Source organism: Oryctolagus cuniculus, chromosome 18, assembly GCF_051225735.1.
Source record: "Oryctolagus cuniculus isolate XC-2025 breed Fujian yellow rabbit chromosome 18, ASM5122573v1, whole genome shotgun sequence".
NCBI lineage: Eukaryota > Metazoa > Chordata > Mammalia > Lagomorpha > Leporidae > Oryctolagus > Oryctolagus cuniculus.
The window spans coordinates 71,820,188-71,841,476 of record NC_142884.1 but is presented as its reverse complement, the minus strand read 5'-3'; the positions used below and the strand labels follow the sequence as shown (position 1 = coordinate 71,841,476).

The 21,289-nt window shown below is 51.3% G+C and overlaps 1 protein-coding gene across 4 annotated transcripts in view; it reads left to right on the top strand.

The window, feature by feature from the left end:
* The first annotated feature begins 14,847 nt into the window (after positions 1-14,847).
* The window catches only part of MAF (MAF bZIP transcription factor), a 349,481-nt gene continuing 343,039 nt past the window's right edge, over positions 14,848-21,289 (top strand). For 3 of the 4 annotated variants that reach the window (XM_051847315.3, XM_051847316.3, XM_051847314.3), the window contains exon 1: positions 15,625-16,930. In XM_051847315.3, coding sequence (XP_051703275.3) covers positions 15,786-16,930 — 1,145 coding nt within the window. In that variant the 5' untranslated portion in view covers positions 15,625-15,785. Of the gene's footprint in view, positions 19,303-21,289 lie in introns of those variants that run through there. The other variant, XM_089320581.1, reaches the window with a different exon arrangement.

Below are 21,289 nucleotides of genomic sequence, written 5' to 3'. Positions count from 1 at the left end.
TGCCCTTGTGGAGTTTTGCAAGGTTTAGGTTGCCCTCAGTTCTCATCATTCAGGAACCAAATGTTTTTGATGGCCCCGGGCCCTCAACCAGACTCCTGCGCTGGGCCTGGTTTCCCATCAGGGGGGCAGAGAAGAGGCGGTTTTGTTTTCCAAGCCTGCACCTCCGCCCTCGCGCTGCGTAGTCATCTTGGCTCCTCGGTGTGGGAGGATGCTTGCCACAGGCTGGTCTGAGCTCCAGGCTCCTCTCCCCACAGCACTCCCCCGCAGTCCCCTCACGACTGGGTGCCTGGGGATGGGGGCTTGATCACCCAGACTCTGCTGACATATGTACACCCTTCCCAGGCCCTCTAGTGCCCATTTCCTTGGCAGTGGCCCATCATAGTTGCCCAACAGTGGTTCTATGATTTGTGTCTCTTTGCGGGAGCAAAGACAGAATGGGTGCATCAAAGAAGAACTCAAAGCCGTCATCTCCCTGGTCATGCTGAGGCCTCTCCCAGCTTCTTGGCTGCTGCCTGGAGACCACAGCTGGGCTTCCAGGCCTAGAAGGAGCTGCCTGCCAATGCATCCCATCTGAAACGCCAGCTTGTGAGCAGTAAACTACACACATTTAATGCAGAAGCCTCAGAAATACTAAATAGGAAACCCTGTGGGTTGTGTCATCTTCACAGAGCAACTTTTCCCATTGCTCTCAGGCTTCAGCCCAGTTAGGACCTGGCTAATTAGTTTTGCGCACAGCACAACAGTTGGGGAAAAGGTCACTTTGATATATGATTTTCTTTCTCTGTCTTTCTAAGCCACAGAACTTCCTTCAAGGAACAAGTACTAACCTCCGGTTCTCAGAAGCAAAACTAGCAAGTCACACAATTCTATGAATTCACACAATAAGCCGATGATTAATAAGAACAGTCAGCATATCTGCTTATTGAGTGCAGGTGCCAAACTCTTCCCAGACCTTGCGTGTCCTGGAGAGGCGGAGAGCCCACTTCGTAGATTGCAAGCCACATCCCACTGAGGATGAGGAGAGAGCACTGCCCATATCCCAGGCAGAAGGTAGATTTGGAGTCTGCAGGGCTGGGGTTTTACCCAGCTGCTGCCAACCCTGCTGGTGCTTGGGCAAGATTTTTTTCTTTCCCAGTGGACAAAAGATTTAGCGGCTCTAACAATAAAATGGACGTGGGAGGATGATTTGATGAAAACAAAGTGTTTCTACAACAGGGAACACACTCCAGGAGGCATGGTGAGGCCTGCCAAGATGGAAGTAGGAAAAAATTAGGCACCACTTGGTGGCTACCTGGGCCAGGTGCTGCGTAAGGCACTGTGCCATGCTTTGTCATGGAAAACTCTGAAAATACACGTGCGGTTACAGAATTGGGGATTTCTAGGATGGAAGTGCAACGGTGCTTTGATGTAGCTCTGATACTTTACTGACAAGAGGACAAGCCTGGAGACCTTCCGTGGCTCCCTCAGACTGCCGTGAACATGAACTCCATTGTAGGTACCCAGGAAAGATCCCTGACATCAGAGGGTTAGTCAGTATGGACTCCTCAAAACACGGCGACAGCCCCACCCCCGAGTATGTTGTCCGTCACTATCCTTGGCCGTATAAGCTCAGTAAGGACATGCACTCTGAACGCCAGCATCCCTGGCAACTTTATCGCGGGGAACTTCCAAACACAGCTCAGTGTCCTGCCACAGCTCTGACACCATTCCTCACACTCTCCACCACGTCTCACTCTCCATACCCGCAAGAGAGCAGCATGAGCACACTTCTAAGCCCTGGCAGTTGTCCCTGTATCCGCAGTCCTGCCCTGCCTTTGGGATAGTGTGCCTTCTCTTTCCCCCAACGTCTGGTTGCATGACATAAGAGTTTTCTGGTAAAATCTACCTAGACAAGAATTTTGCAATCATGGGTGGCTTCATGCATCAATGAGGCACAAGGGCTGCTTTGAAAATCATTGCTACTTTTTTTAAAATTTTTAATTTTTTTTGACAGGTAGAGTTATAGACAGTGAGAGAGAGACAGAGAGAAAGGTCCTCCTTCTGTTGGTTCACTCCCCAAATGGCTGCTACGGCCAGTGCTGCACCGATCTGAAGCCAGGAGCCAGGTGCTTCTCCCTGGTCTCCCATGTGGGTGCAGGAGCCCAAGCACCCAGGCCATCGTCCACTGCCCTCCCGGGCCACAGCAGAGAACTGGACTAGAAGAGGAGCAACCTGGACTAGGACTGGTGCCCATATGGGATGCCGGCGTTGCAGGCGGAGCATTAGCCAAGTGAGGCACAGCACCGGCCCTGAAAATCATTGCTACTTTAAGAAATGTTTCTGAAAATTCTACCATTCGCAGGATGAAACTCCAGAGTGGGGTTAAGGGACCCTTCCTCCCTCCTGGACTTTCACGACACGGTCTGGAGAAGAGAAATCCCAATTCCTTGCCCACGTGACTCTCCCCAACAGGAGCCTCACCAAGAGAGGCTCACTCCTGTTGCGGGTGAGGCCTCAGGCCACAAAAGCTGGTGATGAGTCCAGGATTCTCAAATGCATTCACTTCCAAGGACCCATATTTACAGACAAATGATGCAAAGGAACCAAACTGAGGCCATCACATCGACGTCTGGTGTCCATGCCTGATCTTGCCCAGAAACCTTTGCTCTCTGTAAACAGGTTTCTGTTTGGATCACATGAGCAGGTGATATTTTAAGGAACCACAAAGCCACCATGACCTCTGGGGCGTCACAATCCTACGCAGAAGAAAAGTTCCTGGAAAATTGTATTTTCTCTGTGTCTCAAGATGCTTTTCTCTCCCTCCTCACCAAAACCGTTGTAGAAAATCTTCTGGATGTCCTGCTCTCTCTCTCTGTGATAGAATCTGAATCCCTTCCACGGCCATTCGGAAAGGGCCACCCAGGAGCCAGGCGCGGGACTGCGTTAGCTTGAACCAGGACACAGAGATGAGACAGAAGGCCCCTGCTTCAAGACACTCCCAGAATCCTGAGAAAAATCAACCGGCAAAAAGACAATCGCAAGGATTTCACACGAAACCTTTCTGGTGGAGATGCTCTGTATCCTGATTGTGGCGGTCGTAGGAATTCACAGGTGTGATAAGATTACGTGGGATGAAATACGCACACACACATAAGTGAAGGTAAGACTACTGGGACCTGTATAAAGTGAGTGGATTCTAACAATATCAGTTTCCTGGTTGTGCTATCACACCCTTGTGATGCAAGACGTCAGCCTTGAGAGAGGCTGGTGAAGGGTACACAGGATTTGTCTGTATTATTCATTACACATGCGTGTGACTCTACAAAATGTTCTGAAAAACTGAAAGTGTGCACATAATTGCACTGGAAGTCACACATGCCGTGTCTGAGGGCCTGGGAACACAGTGGAGATTCACCAGCAGGGTGGAGTAGGGAGAAGCACTCCAAGGTCTCCTAAGAGAAGGCGGAGAGGCTCAGAGGTCAACACAAGTTAGCCAGGGTGCAGCGGCTGAGAGAAGTGCAGAGCCACAGGCGCCATGGCTGGGAGACAGCGTGGCCCTCAGGGGCAAGTGAGAGGCAGGGTGTGGGCAGCTCCCGCTGCCGTCGCTCCTAGCCACTCCTCCCACCACTGCGTTACAACTCTGAGTAAGATCCACTTCTTTTCTCCCTAGAACAAGGTCTGTTTCAAACTGTCACAGTCCTCCCTTCTCCCCCTCCCTTTTGTAGATCATTTATTTGTTGAAGAAACTAGAACGTTTGTTTAGAGAATGCCTCAAACTCTGGATTGGAACCCCTGTTTCGTCACGGAATTAGTCTCGTGCCTCTAGCTCGTGCATTCCCTGTGAACTGGTACCAGCCTTATTGTCAGCACCACCACCACCATCATCAGTACTCTCAAATCATTCCAGTGCTACCGAAAAGGTAAAAATGCAGGCGTCAAACGCAAGCCTCTACAAGCCGAATTCTTCTTTCAAGTAACTTCAGACTGAGCCTTTCCCCCTGTGACATAGGAAACAGACAGCAGCGTCATGTTGGAGCTTGAGTTGGAGAAGCTCCTCCAATACAAAGAAAATGCACAGACTTGTGCAGTGGCCAAGAGAGACTGGCACTGAGCTGCTGTCTGCTCGGGGAGTTCTGGGAACAGGGCTTTCTGAGGGTAAATTCCAACAAAGCTGGTGGATGCTGTGTTAATGACTAGACTCTTAGTCACCTCAAGGGAACCGAATGCGCACCGAGATTACACCAGGATAGTGGAGGGAGGGAGATATTAGCAATTCTGATTACAGATGGGAACGTGATGTCAGGGGCGTTGGTTTTTTTTTTTTTTTTTAATAATTGCTGTTATGCTTTGATTAAATGCCTCCCAGAATACTGGGCTGCAAACGGAGAGGCAGGAGTGAAGTGAGGAAACTCAGGGTTGCGTTCCTTCGTATCTGCGTCTTGAGAAAGAAGAGGCAGGCATATGCTTCATCATTAAATAAAACACAAAACCCTCCGTTGCTCTGCTCCCTCGTGCACTGTCACACTTGCAAGCAGCCTGCCAACAGACCAATGCGTATTTACGTGGAGCAAATACCAGTGTCCAAAGAGTTAAAGAAATTCCCGAAAGCATCAAGAAAGGCGAATAAAGAGATCAAGTTCAAACTCTCATAATCTGCATTTGCCACCTGACTTTATCTCTACCTGTCTGTAACTGATTTGCTCTGAGCTTCCCAAGGAGGGAGTCCAGTGCGGTAGTTCCAGGGACACAATGCAGCTTCCTACTGGCACTGGGAGCTGCAGTCACAGGTCAAGAAATCCTGGCTCTCCTGCTCTTTGCCCCAACTTCCTCCTTTAATCATTTGCTTTGCTTATGGGGCTGAAGCTAACGTAGGCATTTGAGAATAACGATGCTGCCACGGCAGGACAAGACTGCTGGATCCAGGGATTCACACTGAGACTCGGTCAGCTGACACCTCCCTGAGCAGTGCCCATGATAGATGGCATCAGAATGGAGATGGAGATGAAGGGCCCGCTTGCCAACCAGCCACGTTGCGGTGTGATGCAATACGATGCTCCACTCCCATCTCGCACAATATGCCACGTGACAGCACGTCAAGACATTTGTGGAAAAATGGAATTAACAGGTAAGTTTATTTTTGTGCAAAACAACTTTGAAACCACGTATAGTTTTTACGCAATACACGTGTCGTGTGAACTTTTTAATTCAAGGGACGTGCACGTAAAGTGCTTGTAACCAACATAAACTAATCCTTTAACTCTGATTTCCATGAACTTTTTAAGTACCTTCACGTTATATGATACTATATTATACTTTATGATGGGATATGGTATGTTTACTTGGCTATTTACTTCCTGCCTGTCTCCCTCTTACCATAGGTAATTGAAGGGAAGCAGGAGTACAGACCGCGTAGCCATGTCTGGATTTACAGTGTCACTCACCAGCCATGTGACCTTGGGAAAGCCCCGTGACCGAGCACATGAGGGGCCACCTTTCAAGGAAGCCAGTGAACAAGGTGACAGCCGCGTGCATCTCTGAGGACCACTGTGACTACCCCGTGAGTTAAGACTGAGACACACCTGGGTGAGTGCCATGTACTCGTTGTTGTTAGTAATGGCACAGTTGTGTGGCGGCTCCACGGGGTCACCCTTGGGGCAGCTTCTGAATCACACTCAAAGAATCCCCGAGCCCCTCTCCTGCCTCATTTCTGAGTTCACGTATGAGCCTGTCATATTTCACCCCTCTGCCATGGCAGTGGGCTCAGGGGGTGGGCATATAACTGGTCAAATGAATCAGCCCAATGCCACCCAACCATGGCTCTGCTGACCATGGAGGACTCCGAGTGACCCCCACTAGACCTAACCCGGAAGTATTTGGGTCTGGAGCTTCCCATCTGCAGGCCTGCCTGGAGATCCCGCAGGTGGAAGGAAGCCGTTCTGATGACGACGGCCAAGTCCAACACCAGCTCTGACCCTGGAAATGTGGGTTATGTGCTCCAATCCTGAAGACACTGGACTCACTCAACATGAAGAACTGTTCCAAGACCACTCTACCGGGAAGTCGCTGCCTTACCTGACAGCTACGCATTGAGGCTCCCAAACAGAGGCTGAGCGGCCGCTGTGGGATCCGCGAGTGAAGGCACTAGCCAAGCAGGGCCCCTGGAGCCAGTGGCGTAGTATTAGCATCTCATTTCCTAAAGGCTTCTCAGATGCCATGCGCTGTGCCGGAGCTGTGGGTGCAGCATGGTCTTGTCACCTGAAGATTGCAGAACAGGGTCTGTGTTCATGGGGAGGCAGCCGTGCCTCCCAAGTGCAACCTGAAGGCAGGAGCGGAAAAGACAAAAGAGGGGAGATAGTGCCCGGGTCCCTCTACACCACCCTCGGCACACGCTAACCACACTGTGGCAGAGCCCCCACCGCGGGACAGGCACTGTGCCGGGCGTGCGGTGTCTGTGTGTTTCAAAAACACAAAAACTCTTTGACCAAAGCAGAGGCTGAGGCCCAGAGAGCTCAGCAAATGTAGCCGAGGTCTCACGCGTGGCATGGAGCAGGACACATACCCTTGCTGGCGTGGTGCCAAAGCAAGGCACCTGCGAGGTCCGTCTGCCTTAGGACCGAGGCTCCACACAATACCAGCCCCAAACAGCAGCCCCCGGCCTCAAGGTGCCGGCTCTGTCACTTCATCCTCAAAGACTCAAAGATAGCCCAGCTTTGCCCTCCTGCCCTGTCATCACCCCCACAGCAACCTGGGGTCAGCTCTCACCCATGTCTCTGGCCGTCTGGCCCCTGTTCCCATCTATCCAGCCCCAAACAGCTGAGGGCAGTCCCTCCTTGCAATCCAGGATTGATATATTTTTTTTACCGCTTTCATGCAGTTCAGTCCATTTGCAGCCTGAACAGTGACCTGGGTGAGGGCTGACCTCAAGCTTTGTCTCCAGGCCACCCCTCCCCCTCCCCTGCCACCCCTGTCCTTCACACTCCAGTCTGCCACAGCCAAGTGTGCCTCACTGTGACACCATGATGCCTAATCAGCAGCTCCTCCCCCAGCCACAAGTCAACAGTCAGCGATGCCTGCCTCCGGGGTCCCTTTCTCTGCCCTGAGCTCTGGCGATCCCGGACTGGGGCTGCTGAACCAGCCAGAGCCCAGCTCTCTCACACAGGACACAGAGACAGGTCATAAATAACTCATGGGCTGGTCCCTGCGCTCCTCCCTGGTTTCTCTGAAAGGGGGCAAGGGAGGCCTCACACGGGAGATTGTGCAAAAGCCTGCACATTCAGACAGACTGGGGCCCTGGCCGCGGCTCAAAGGCAGACACTGTAAATTCTGAACTCTCCTGTTCAGGAAAATGCCTCGGAGCCACTGGCTTCCGCACGGGCGGCAGGAATCAGCAGGGGAATGGGTGATCCAAACAAGAGGGAGAGAGCCGCTCTGAGACACTTTCAGATGCACGTGGGCCTCTTCTGCTGAGTTTGGCCAGGTTTCATCTATTTTTTATTAGTCTCTGCGGTCCTAACGTTGGACAACTGCTACATATTTTGACAGAGCCAAGGTTTACAAAGACACAGACAGGTGTGAAACGTGAAGCAGTTGCCCAGTAACGTGGCCTCTTCCACGGAAAGCTTTGCCTGGACCCAGAAAACTGATCCAAAAAATATGCGAGGGTATGTCTGAGCATTTGTGGGAAAAACGGATTTAAAAGATAAGCTTATGTGCGTGCCAAAAATATTTGAAACCCATGCATAGCATTGGCATAATGCATGTTTTTTTCATGAACTTTTTTGAAGACCTGTTAAATGGTAAGTTTTTAAAAACACTGCACCCAAATAAACTTATCTTTTGATTCCATTTTCAACAAACTTTTTGAAGTTCTCTTCTATGTAGAATACCCAGATGGGGGTGATTTAATTTAAAATTAGCCCTGCTTACCAGGTAGGTGAGTTTAAAATGTCTATTAGGGGACTTACGGAGTCAGAGCTCATGAGGGTTGGGGGGAACAGTCTACCATGGGATGCCACAGGGCTTGGTCCCTCCCACTGTCTTTACCAACCCCGGGCATGGTAAGAAAAGCAGCCGAGCACTGTTCACGGAGCTCCCCTGGGGCCCCGCATCCATAGGGACATTTCACAGGTGCACTTCCAAGACCCAGCAGTATTGCAGTCTGCAGGTGCTGCAGGTCCAAAGCACATCGATGTCATCTGCACCCGGCACAAGGAGAGCAAGACTGAATCGAGTGAGACGCACACACGTCTGTGCTTGGGTTCAAACATTTACGCACACAAACCTAGGATGGGGGAAACAGAAAGGCCCAGGGGAGCGAGTCCAAAATGCACGCACCATGAGTCACCGCTGTTGCGTGTCTGCTCATGAAATCACGGCCTGCGTGTGCGGCAGACGACCGCAGCTTAGCAGCTGGGATGTGGAGTTTGCTCTGTGGTGACAGGCTTCCCCTTGGGCACCTGGCGTCAGTGCTGGGACTTGAACCCTCAGAGGGCTGCAGTGACCCATGTAAGTGCACCTTGGAGTGAGCAAGCAGGAAGCAGGAGTGCTTGGCATCACGGCATATGTGGAAATGTTCAAGGGCCGAGGCGTAGGCTACAAAATGAAAGACAGGGAAAAGGTATCCTGTAGGCTCTCTCTGCCTCCCAGAGACCCTGCAGCATGAGTCTGTAACATCAGGATCAGCGTGGAGAAGGGGTTATGACTTCATGACAGCCTTAAGGATGATAGGTGAACGGTACAGCTGATAAGTAGGGAGCCACCCGTCACTGCAGGGGATCAAGTACATGCTGTCCAGGCTGAGTCTGGGCCTCTGTGGGCCCTGGGCACGCTGGCTTGCATGAACCCCTTCTTCGATAAAAACACACACATCTGCCTATGCAATTATAATTGATGACTGCATTGGTGGGCTCACAGACGCAATCCGGGCTGCAGCCGACCCCTTTATTAGACACTGATTTTCAGTGTGGGCCCTGGGCACTGTGTCTGCTGCCCCTGTCGGAGAAGCCGGTGTGCATGCAGCCAGCTCCCCCGCCAGGGAGCGTAAAGCAGGGTCAGGCGCCCACATTAGCTGATCGGATCTCTAGCTTTGCCCCCCAACCCCCACCGCAGTCTAAGATCCCACGAGGTGAATTCGCTCAAAGAGCAGAGAAGTGCTCAAAACCAGTGTTTGAGACTGTAAACGTGAGTGCATTTCAAAGGGTGTTCACTGTGCAGCTGCGGCGAGGCCACTCTGTTAAAAGTATACATAGGCACCCTAAGTATTGCAGATGGAAACAGCTGACACCAAGGCCAGGGGTCTTGGTGAAGAGAAGAACTAGCCATCCTTTTGTTTGATAGCTTATTTCTGTTGTGCTTGCCAGAGAAGACATCACTGTAAGAAAACTAATAAAGAAAAATAATAGCAACAGAAGGTCCATTCTGTCCCTTTAACTTTTATTGTGGGTGGTAGAGGTGTTCAGCCCGATTTCTGTTCTCCATAGGATCTGGAACATTCTGTCGCAATGGACACGGTGCTGGGAGGGCGTCCCTGGGCACGTTTGGTGTTTGTAGTGCACAGAACAATGCCTGACAAAGCCTGGCCACACCCACAATGGCACTGAGAACAGAAATAAAGGTCCCCATAAGGGGTCCCAGCCAAAGGAGTTCAGAGCACACGTGTTAAGAAAATCTCTGGGTCAGCCTCTGATGGTGCCCACCGAGGGAGGACACGCCCCCATCACTGGGGGGTAGGAATAACGGAGAGCAAAACTCACAAGGGACCGTCGTCCATGAATCTGTCCTCTCGTCAGCGAGCAGGAAGTTACAGCCTACACTCGTCCCTTGTTCCAATCCTGTTTTGTTTTAAAGTCAGTTTTGAACTCACCACAGTAGAAATCACTGAAGGGATAAACGCTGTGGAGAGAAACCCCGTCACCAGTGTAAGTGGCAAAGAGGGACCACAGGGATGCTGACGGACTCGTCGTCATCAACAGCCCCTCGGCGAAGGAAAAGGAAAACCCAGGGAGATGGCCCTGCCCTGCAGAGGGAGACGGAAACAGCACAGAAATGTGTGGATGCGGGGTGGCCCCCTCATCTTACATCCCTTGTACGGCCTGAACCCAGAAGTCCTTTCATTTAACACTCTCGTGGACAGCATACACAAGGCCATTCATCAAGCGCCTCCCATCTGCCAGGCCACTGTGGGGGCCTCTGTGGGATAAGGAAGGGGGAGCGAGCTGGCCCCCGTCTGGCCCACCTTCCCGGGAGTCCTCGCTTGGGAACACACCTGGATCTTCCACGTCTCTGTGTGTAAAACAAACACGTATTTCATGACACAGCCTGGGAAGAACGCTGCAGACAAAAGGAGACCAAAAACAAAACAAACAAACAAAAAAAAACAAAACACACATGAAATCAAGATAAAATCAACAAACCCCCCAAACTCTGTCCATGCTATTGACCTGCTGTCACTAAGGGAGAGACCACTGATGATGGGGCCCACATTTCATGTTGAGAGCACCCAAAAAATAATGCAAACAATACATGAGGAGCCCAGGGCTGCCTCCTCCCCTCGGCTTCTCCTCCCGCCCCCGCCAGGCTCACCCCCCGCCCCATCTAAAGGAGACCCTGGGAAAGAAACCTCCACCCCTCATTTGTCTCTATTTTGCTTCCTCCTCCCGGTAAGCAAATGTTAGTTGTTCTCTAACCGCACCGGAAAATCAGAATTTATTGTACATATGTTTGCGTTCCACTTAATAAAAAAACCTATATTTTAAGATAAACTTTGTTAGTAATTCATGAGGTAAGTGACTATTTATGCTAATCAGGCAGAAATATATTCTCAAGCATAATGCATTACATAAATTTGAATGCAAAATGTTCAATTATGAAGTAAATACAGGTAATGCAAATAATAAATTACCTCTAATAAAAATTATAAAAGATGTGTCTTCAAAGAGAGAGCGGCTTTAACTTACAACTGTGAATTGCTTAAAGAGAAAAAGAATTAATAAATGCTGAATTACTCTGATGATTATTTAACACATAATTCACCTATTCATGACGACTCGGAGTAATCAGACTGTTGTTTCAGAGCCTCCGATGTGAGGCAAGACTGTTTCCTCAGCAAGTTTACCCTTATCAGATTATCGCGTCTGATTCTATTAATTTTCTTCCATGAATCTGCGAACAGTGATTTGTGACTTACTTACCCTGCTAACTGAAGACTGTTAAAAGGATTTATCTAACACGAGCCCTAAGAACAGCGGGCGCCTCATCATTCAGTTCCTCTAAAGAACTCTTTCGCAGATCAATTCAGGTTGTTTCATAGTGAAATGTAGTGGACGCTGGTCAGCTCTGCCCTAGAAAAATCAGTTCCCAGATAAACAAAGAGTTCAGACGCCGTGTTTGGTGCATCCTGTTCTCTGCATATTTTACACACACACACACACACACATATATATTTATGTCCGATTTTGGTGTGATGCACTTAAGTTGGTGTAACAATCAGGAAAAATGTGTTCCCTTTAGCTTTCAGTCTTTGTAATTTGTTCGCAAGGGTTTTACATTCATCTGGCACGAAGTTGTTACGCGTGGACTGGCACGAAACTACAGTTGTGTTTTTGATGCTGACTCTTTCGCAACCCTTTCGGTGATTCGACCCATGGCCGCCTCCCCTCAAAAATCTTCTATAAATATTCATCGCTTTCAGAGACTTCACAGCTACTGGTTTGAATTGGTCAATAATGACAAATGCACGGTTTCTGAATTACTGTATATTGTTCTACAGAGATTACTGGGCTATATATAGCAAGGGGGTATTAAGCTGTAAGAAAACACAGTTCATATTGTATTTGGATTAGATTGGCTTGGACAGAAGCGAAACAAAGTTAGGGAAGAAATCTAAAGAAATGTGTCCTGTTGTAATTGTAGAGCCTCAGAAACCTGAATAGTACTAATTAAAATGAGAGGGCTCGATTGTTATAAAAGAAACGCCACTAACAGAGAACTGTAAATGTTTAGACACCCCTGTGAATCACTAAATAATAAAGTAAAAGGGACAAAAGTGAGAATTAAGTTGTAAGCCCCAGAGAGCACCAGGGCTACACATCTGAAAAATAATCCTGATCCTCTCTCCCTTTCTCTCTCTCTCTTTTTTTTCCCAAGAGAAAACGAGAGAACTATAAAAGAATCTACAATAAGAGAAAGAAAAACACCCTGGCTTGACAGCAGTGCACAAAAATAAACCCTAGAAAATGCGCAGATGATAATAAAGCGATCGTGCCAAAGATGGGCATTTCTAGAAATGATGTGTGCTGGAGACGACTGGGTATGTGGCCGCCGCCGATCTGTAGGGCCCCGGCTTCCTCATTAGCCAACTTTGTTTAAAAAATGTTGTTTATTTACAAGTGCAGAAGTTTCAATGTCCCTAGCCAGAAATGCTTTTTTCTTATTTTTTGGGGGGGAGGGGAGGGGGAGAAGCATGGATCATACCTTAGAGCTGTCAACAAAACTATGTGATTTTTTAAAATTATCCTAAACCCCCAACTTATACATAAATTTTATATTATATATATATATAAACTTCAGACACTTGTGTCTAATAATTCTTTTTAAAAAATGAAAGAAACGATGGCTCGGGACAGTGCAGTGCCCCTGTCGTTGAGGCAGAGGACGGAGTGCACCCAGCACCTTCCCCTAACTTCCGGGGAATTGGGAGACAATCCTCACCCTTTCTCCCGGCTCTGTGCCCTACAAAGTCAGAACTGCTTCTGCAGACAATTCGGAATACCCTGGGCGCAGGCCCCTGAGGACCAGCACCGGCCCCGCCATCCTCCTGGGGCCTCTCCCAGCCGGGATGCCCGGGTCTGCTGAGACCCAGGGCTGCCAGGCCCCGCGCGGCGCAGGCTAGGGCTGCCCCGGTCTACGCAGCCTGCAGCCGCAGGCCTGGCGATAAGCGGCGAAGCCCGCCGCCGCCGCCGCCGCCGCGGGTGGGTGCAAGCGCGCCGAAGCGCCGGGTTCAAGAAGCCGGCTTAATGTAGGACTCGGTGACAGAAGTCAGGTTTCCCGGGAATTACTTTGCAGATAAACAACTTTCTAGCAACGCACTTCATCTTACCGCCCAGAGTTAGAGAACTTTACTTCTCTCCAGAGCGCCGCGAAGCCCGCTGGAAACCCAGCCCGGCTCTGGGCTAGGGCTGTTATTGGGGAGGTGATGGGGTGGGGCTGGGGGGCCCTGGGGGACGGGGTGCTGGGGGGTGCTGGGGGACGCGCGCCAAGAGGGCTCGGCCGCAAGGACTCCCGCGGGCTGCTGTGGTCCGGGGCCTGCGAGCCGGGTCTCCGGCCCCTTGTGTGCGAGGCCCGGGCCGCCCGCCGCCTGCGGACCCACTCTGCGCGCCCGCCGCCTGCGGACCCACTCTGCGCGCCGGCCCGCCCGGGGCAGGCAGCTTCTCCCCGCGGCGGCGGAACCGGCCGCGCATCGCCGTCCACTGACCTTTGCCGAAAGGTGGCGCTGTTGAGGCACAAACCAACCAGGTCCAACAATAGTTCTCGCTCTTCGATCCTCCTGCGGGCTTTTCAGAATTAAAAAAAAAAAATTTTTTTTTTAAATGCATCCCTTCCTAGCGTTTCCCCCCACCTCTCCCGCAAAGTCAAATAAATACGATTAACGCCCAATGCGTCTCATTAATTGCACAAATCGTGCCAACTTTCAAGCGGGCTGCCCGGTGTCGCAAACGCGGGGTGAGCTTCCAGCAGTGTCTCTCAATCCCAAATGAATCCCCGCGTCTCCGACTGGCCTATCGCTTTAAAATCTTAGAAACAGACTTGTCGGGTTCTTTTTTCTTTCTTTTTTTCCTTTTTTTTTTTCTTAAGCTTTAAAACAATCGATTGAGAAAAACTAAACCGGTTATTAGCATTTCCAGTGGGGAGGGAGGGAAACGCCCCCCACTTCACCCCCACTCCAGATTTCCAGGTCCAACCGAGAAAAAGTGGCTTAAAATTTAACCCTTTGAGGGTAACCCGTGTGGACTGGGGTCTTGCCGCGGGCAAGTCTGGAGGAATTCGGCCAAACGCTCGCAGGGCCTGGTTAAAACAGGGGGGCCCAACCAGGGCTAGGGGTGCGAGTCTTGGAGGCCACGCTCTGGCCGGGGTCGGGAGCCGAGGACCCAGCACCCCCAACGCTACTTCCAGCTCCCAGAGTTCCAGCCGCGGCCGCACTCCCTTGCCAGGGGCGCGCGCGCCTGCGGCCGGGGGCCTACACCCACGGCCCCAGCTCACCCATCGCCTGTGGAAGGCGATTGTGCCGGGGCCGCTCCCTCCCCCAGGACCCCTCCAGCTGCCCCGGGCCGGCGCGCGGTGGAGCGGCGTCCTGCGCGCAGCCCCTACCCCAGCGCGGCGCGCGTTACCCCGCGCACCGACACCGTGAGAGGGACAGAGTTGGAGCCAAGTTTGAGCGCGGAGCACCACAGAGCTGTCCAGGGAAGCAGGGTCCCCCAGCCGACACCTGGACGCCAGAGGTGCAGCGAGGAGGAAAAGCCTCCAGGCCGACGCGCGGCGCTGGGGACTGGGTGGGAGGTGGCAGGGCCGGGGAGTCCGGCGGGTGCCAGCGCCGGCCGCAGAGGGTGAGCTGGGGGCCCCGGAAGGCCGGCCGGCCCCTGTCGCGCTCGAGAGGAGCAGCGATCGGTGCTCCCGGGCCCGCCCGAGCTCCCGCAGTCCCTCTGAAAACCCCTACTCTTCTTGCGCCAAACTTTGCGCGGGGCCTGGCTCGCGCGCCCGGGGAGCGCGGCGCGGCAAGGGTTAAGCCAGCCCGTCCCAGCTGACAGTCAGCTGATTGGGCCCTGATTGACAGCTCCGAAAAGTTTCCTTGTTTCTATACTATTATGCTAATCGCCGCCGCGCTCGCAGCCTGCCATTGGCCCAGAGTGCCAGTCAATTTCCCATTTGGGCCTGACGTCACGAGTGCTATAAAACTCAGCAATTGCTTTAAACTCTTCTTGCTGGATCACAGGCTTTAAAATCTTTTTTCATCTTCGCGCTGTAGCTCGGGCCGCTCACCCGCTCGGCCTCCCCCTTGGCTCTTCTGCCTCGCCTTTCCCCAGGACTTCGCGATTTTGCTTTTGAGAGAGAGGGAGAGAGAGAGAGGGAGAGAGAGAGAAACAAGGCAAGAAGGAACTTAACTCCTCGCTCCCTTCCCTCCAGCCAGGCTGCACTTCTGTCTTGCACTGTGCACAGAGGGAGCGAGAGCGAGGGAGAGGAGAGAGAGAGAAAGAGGAAAAAGAGAGCGAGCGAGCCAGGAGACGCGGAGGCGAGAAGCATGAAGCGTTAACTCCCCCGTGCCAAGGCCCGCACCGCCCGGACAGCGCCCGCCGCGCCTGCAGCCCCGAGCGGCCGCCGCGCGCGCCCCGGCGAGCCGAGCCCTCCTTATGCAAAGCGCGCAGCGGAGCGGCGAGCGGGGGACGCCGCGCACCGGGCCGGGCTCCTCCGGCTTCGCCGCCGCCGCCGCCGCAGCTCGCCGAGGACCTCCCCCAGCCTGAAGCCGCCGGCCCGGCGCGCACGGAGGCGAGCAGGCGAGGAGGGGCCGGGGCGAGCGAGCGAGCGAGCGAGTCCCTTGGCGTGAGCAGGCGGGGAGGGAGGGCGGGCGCGGGGGGCGCGGGCAGGGCGGGGGGGCGTGTGCGCGCTCGGAGGTTCCGGGCCAGCCGCCGGCGCGCGAGCTAGAAGCGCCCCAGCCCGGCAAGCTGGCTCACCCGCTCGCCGCCCAGCACAGCCCGCTGGCCCCTCTCCTGCAGCCCATCTGGCGGAGCGGCGGCGGCGGCGGCGGCGGCAGGAGGATGGCAACGGAACTGGCGATGAGCAACTCCGACCTGCCCACCAGTCCCCTGGCCATGGAATATGTTAATGACTTCGATCTGATGAAGTTTGAAGTGAAAAAGGAGCCGGTGGAGACCGACCGCATCATCAGCCAGTGCGGCCGTCTCATCGCCGGGGGCTCGCTGTCCTCCACCCCCATGAGCACGCCGTGCAGCTCGGTGCCGCCTTCCCCCAGCTTCTCGGCGCCCAGCCCGGGCTCGGGCAGCGAGCAGAAGGCGCACCTGGAAGACTACTACTGGATGACCGGCTACCCGCAGCAGCTCAACCCCGAGGCGCTGGGCTTCAGCCCCGAGGACGCGGTCGAGGCGCTCATCAGCAACAGCCACCAGCTCCAGGGCGGCTTCGATGGCTACGCGCGCGGGGCGCAGCAGCTGGCCGCGGCGGCCGGGGCCGGCGCCGGCGCCGCGCTGGGCGGCAGCGGCGAGGAGATGGGCCCCGCCGCCGCCGTGGTGTCCGCCGTGATCGCCGCGGCCGCCGCGCAGAGCGGCGCGGGCCCGCACTACCACCACCACCACCACCACGCCGCGGGCCACCACCACCACCCGACGGCCGGCGCGCCCGGCGCCGCGGGCAGCGCGTCCGGCTCGGCCGGGGGCGCGGGCGGCGCGGGCGGCGGGGGCCCGGCCAGCGCCGGGGGCGGCGGCGGCGGCGGCGGCGGAGGAGGAGGAGGCGGCGGCGGCGGCAGCGGCGGCGGCGGGGGCGCGGCGGGGGCGGGGGGCGCCCTGCACCCGCACCACGCGGCGGGCGGCCTGCACTTCGACGACCGCTTCTCCGACGAGCAGCTGGTGACCATGTCCGTGCGCGAGCTGAACCGGCAGCTGCGCGGGGTCAGCAAGGAGGAGGTGATCCGGCTCAAGCAGAAGAGGCGGACCCTGAAAAACCGCGGCTATGCCCAGTCCTGCCGCTTCAAGAGGGTGCAGCAGCGGCACGTCCTGGAGTCCGAGAAGAACCAGCTGCTGCAGCAGGTCGACCACCTCAAGCAAGAGATCTCCCGGCTGGTGCGCGAGAGGGACGCCTACAAGGAGAAGTACGAGAAGCTGGTGAGCAGCGGCTTCCGAGAAAACGGCTCGAGCAGCGACAACCCGTCCTCTCCCGAGTTTTTCATGTGAGTGTGACACGCGACCCCAGCTAGCCACCTCGCTAGGCGCCGCGCGGGGGTCCGGCCCGGGGGTGGGCTTGCGCTCGCCACCGCCGCGCCCCTCCCCTGCCGAGCCCCCGGCCCCCGCGCGCGCGCGCGCGCACACACACACACACACACACTGACATACACGCGCACACACACACACTGACACACACGCGCGCACACACGCACACACACACGCGCGCACGCACGCACGCAGCCCGCTCCCAGGTGCTGCTGCTGGTGGCGGCGGCGGCTGTTTTAAGTTGGGGAGGGAAGGGGTTTCTGGCCCACGGATTGCCAATCTGAAAGTCTCCATAACCTGCTAGCTTGTTGGTTTTTTTTTTTTTTTTTTTTTTTTTTTTTTTTTTTTTTACAACATCCCTCCCTCCCCCCCACGACTTGCACGATGTTCAAAGATCTCTGCGGAGCCCTTGGAGTGAACCATTGCTCACCTTTGAAGCCTGCATCATTCACCTGTTTTTTTGTTTTGTGTTTTTTGTCCCCCCCCCTTCTTTCTTCTTCAGTTCATGAGCTGGTGTTCATTTTCTGTGTGTGTTTTATTTTGTTTGGATTTTTTTTTAATTTTACTTTTTTGGAGCTTGCTGTGTTGCCCAACTTCCACCCTCACTCCCTCTCATCTCCTCCGAGATAAAAGTTTTTTTTCTCCTCCTGAGTTCTTCATGTGAGATTGAGCTTGCAAAGGAAAAAAAAATGTGAAATATTATAGACTTGCAACGTGCTGAGTTCCATCGGGTTTTTTTTTAGCATTGTTATGCTAAACTAGAGAAAAAATCCTCCTGAACCTGCCACAATCAAGCCTGCATCCACCTTCTGGGTATGACTTGTGAGCTTTGGCCTTAGGATGCCAAAGCTAAGAGTTCTGTCTGCCATTTAAAAGAAAACTCATTCTCATCTCATGCATTATTATGCTTGCTACTCCGTCTTAGCAACATGAACTTTAACTGTTTCAAAGACTTTATGGAAAAAAAGACATTATATTAATAAAAAAAAAAGCCTGCATGCTGGACATGTATGGTATAATTATTTTTTTTCTTTTTTTTTTCCTTTTGGCTTGGAAATGGACGTTCGAAGACGTAGAGCATGGCATTCGTACTTTTGTTTTAGTGCCTCACGACTTTTTTGAGTTCAGAACAAAAAAGTGCAACCCTAGAACCTTCTTCCCATGAAAGTTTGCATCTGCTCCCAAACCGCTTTGAGTTCCTCAGAACTTCAGCCTCCATTGTCAGTGCACTGAAGGCATTCCTGTCACAGATACCAGAATGGGTTACAAATTTAACATGGCAAACAGGAAAGAACTCGAATGTTTTCTTTTTATTAAGAATGATGCCCCACTCTGGGGACTAAAATCGTGCTGTTGCCAGAAAGCAGTCTAAAATTTATTTAAAAACAAAAAAAAAAGAGAGAGAGAAATCTGCCCCATTATTTTTGGTTTGTTTTATTTTATTTTATTATATTTTTTTTTTGGCTTTTGGTCATTGTCAAATGTGGAATGCTATGGGTTTCTAGTATATAATTTAATTCTAGTTTTTATAATCTGTTAGCCCAGTTAAAATGTATGCTACAGATAAAGGAATGTTATAGATAAATTTGGAAGAGTTAGGTCTGTTTAGCTGTAGATTTTTTAAAAGATTGATGCACTAAATTGTTTACTGTTGTGATGTTAAGGGGGGTAGAGTTTGCAGGGGGACTGTTAAAAACAAAAGTAGCGTATACAGCATGTGCTTGCAACTTAAACCTAAGTTGGGTATGTGTAGTCTTTGCTATACCACTGACTGTATTGAAAACCAAAGTATTAAAAGGGGAAACACCCCTGTTTATATCTGTAGGGGTATTATTTTACATTCAAAATGTATGTTTTTTTTTTCAAAATTAAAGTATTTGGGACTGAATTGCACTAAGATATAACCTGCAAGCATATAATACAAAAAATTTGCAAAACTGTTTAGAACGCTAATAAAATTTATGCAGTTATAAAAATGGCATTACTGCACAGTTTTAAGACGATGCAGATTTTTTTACAGTTGTATTGTGGTGCAGAACTGGATTTTCTGTAACTTAAAAAAAATCCACAGTTTTAAAGGCAATAATCAGTAAATGTTATTTTCAGGGACTGACATCCTGTCTTTAAAATAATGAAAAGTAAATCTTACCACAATAAATATAAAAAAATCTTGTCAGTTACTTTTCTTTTACATATTTTGCTGTGCAAAATTGTTTTATATCTTGAGTTACTAACTAACCACGCGTGATGTTCCTATGTGCTTTCCTTTCATTTTCAATTCTGGTTATATCAAGAGAAAGAATAATCTACAATAATAAACTGCATTTTTTTTGATTCTGTACTCAATTTCTTAGTGTACAGTTTAACTGGGCCCAACAATTGCATGAGGAGTGTAAAAGCATCCTTTTCGCCTGTGAAAGGACTGGTGGAGGAGCAGAGAGGCAGTCATTCAGGGTCAAGTCAGAGGCTGTTTTGCGCGTTGCTGAGGCTGGCCCCCTGTGGAAATTAGTAATATTTCATACAAATGCATATTATGCTTTCTCGATTTTTTTTTTCTTCCTGAAGTTTTCAGTTTTCAAATCAGTTGAACCATCATTACCCTTTGGTGGGGAGGAGGGGGGAAGTCAGTGGTGCTGGACTTTGCAAACAGGGCCCCACGCTGGTGAAATCCAGACACAAACCTGTCTCCGAAAGGGGAGGCAGCAAGTGTGGCCCTGGAAGTGGCTTGAGCATTTCCTGGGACAGATAAACTGCACTTGCCTTTTGGCTAGAATTGATTATTTTTCCTTCTTCTCTTCCACACCGTGATTTTCTTGTTAGCAAGACCTGACAAGATGGAATATAAACACTTTGGACAAATCAAAGTTGTTTGTTTTTGATTTTACTTTTTTCCTTTAACTTTGAAGGTCACTGGCCTTAAATAGGAAAAAGAAAGTCCACCTCTGACTTATGTAACTCCAAGTACGTATCAGGTATAACTGTGGCATCAAATCATATTTCACTGTGAACATTGGTAGAGTGCTTCCCCAGTAAGACAGGCTGGTGACGATTTCAGATCACGTTAGCCCCAGGAATATAAGCAGAAAATAATGCTTTCGTGGAATAAAGGCTGTCCTTTGTTTGCTTTATGGATATTTACCCCGAAACAGGCTGGTCTCGAAGCTGAGTTAGACATCATTTGGAAAGATTGGAGCCATCTTCAATAGCAGGACTCCTAACATTGACCTATTTTAAATGGACACAAATTCATACCACTGGTGTTACAAACTCATGCAGCTTGCACTCCTCCTCAACTTCCCTCCAGAGCCCTGGTAGAATGTGAGACAAAGCCAGCACTGTTGTGAAAATATAGCCAAACACGGATGACTTTTGTTTCAGTTTGTTTCCCATTCTTAAAAAAAGAAAGAAAGAAAGATAACATTGCAACTCTGAACGAAGCCTTACTTTGAAGAAAACAGGTTGTGCTTGGCGCTGTTGAGCCCTGACCAGTTTATCATCTGGCCTTCCTGTCTCTCTCGCACAGAGCACGCAGGCAGTGTTTACGCGGTGCCTTTGACCTTCCGTGCTATGCCAGTTTGGATATGGCTCCCGAATCCACACTTAATTTTGCTTAACGGAAGTTTTAACAGTAAGCCTACTCCCATGAGCTGGAAGTCAGTCGCTCTGGGCTTCAGAGAATTTTTCCCCCTCTGCTCACAGCTGGGAGACACCCAGTCTCTCTCCCTCCCTCCCTCTCTCCTCTCTCTCTCTCTGAAGAAGTAGAAATGGAGACATCTGTTGTATAGGAAGCTTAGCATCCCATGAAGGATTTTGGGCAAACATTCTCAAAATAAGGGTGATATTTGGGGTGCAGTCCCCACAGTGTCTCACAGAGCATGGGGCCTGGAATGGGAGGAAAATACGTCTATGCAACAATTAGGCGCTTGGGTAGGAAACTATAAGGCAGTTCAATACCATAAGGCAGTTTGGGCCCCAAAACAGCAGAAAAGGAAGTGGAAAGCGCTGGTAGAAATGGGCGTGGCTGGCTGGCTTTAAGAAAAGATGAACTCCTAGTGAAAGGCACTTTTAGCAGCAACAATGACTAAGAACTGAAAAATAGTGTAAGGGTGGGAAACATGAGTGCATGCTTCTCTTTTTACAAAGAACTAAGTCCTGCAGAGGGGCACTTCATTCCAAGGAAGTCTCCAAATTAAAAAAAAAAAAAATCATAAACATAAACTCGCTCTCCTCTGTACACTGCATCTGAGTCTTTGTCCAAATAGTGTTAAAATTCCGTGCATTCCAGTTACAGAATGGACCCCGTCGGTGGAATATACCAC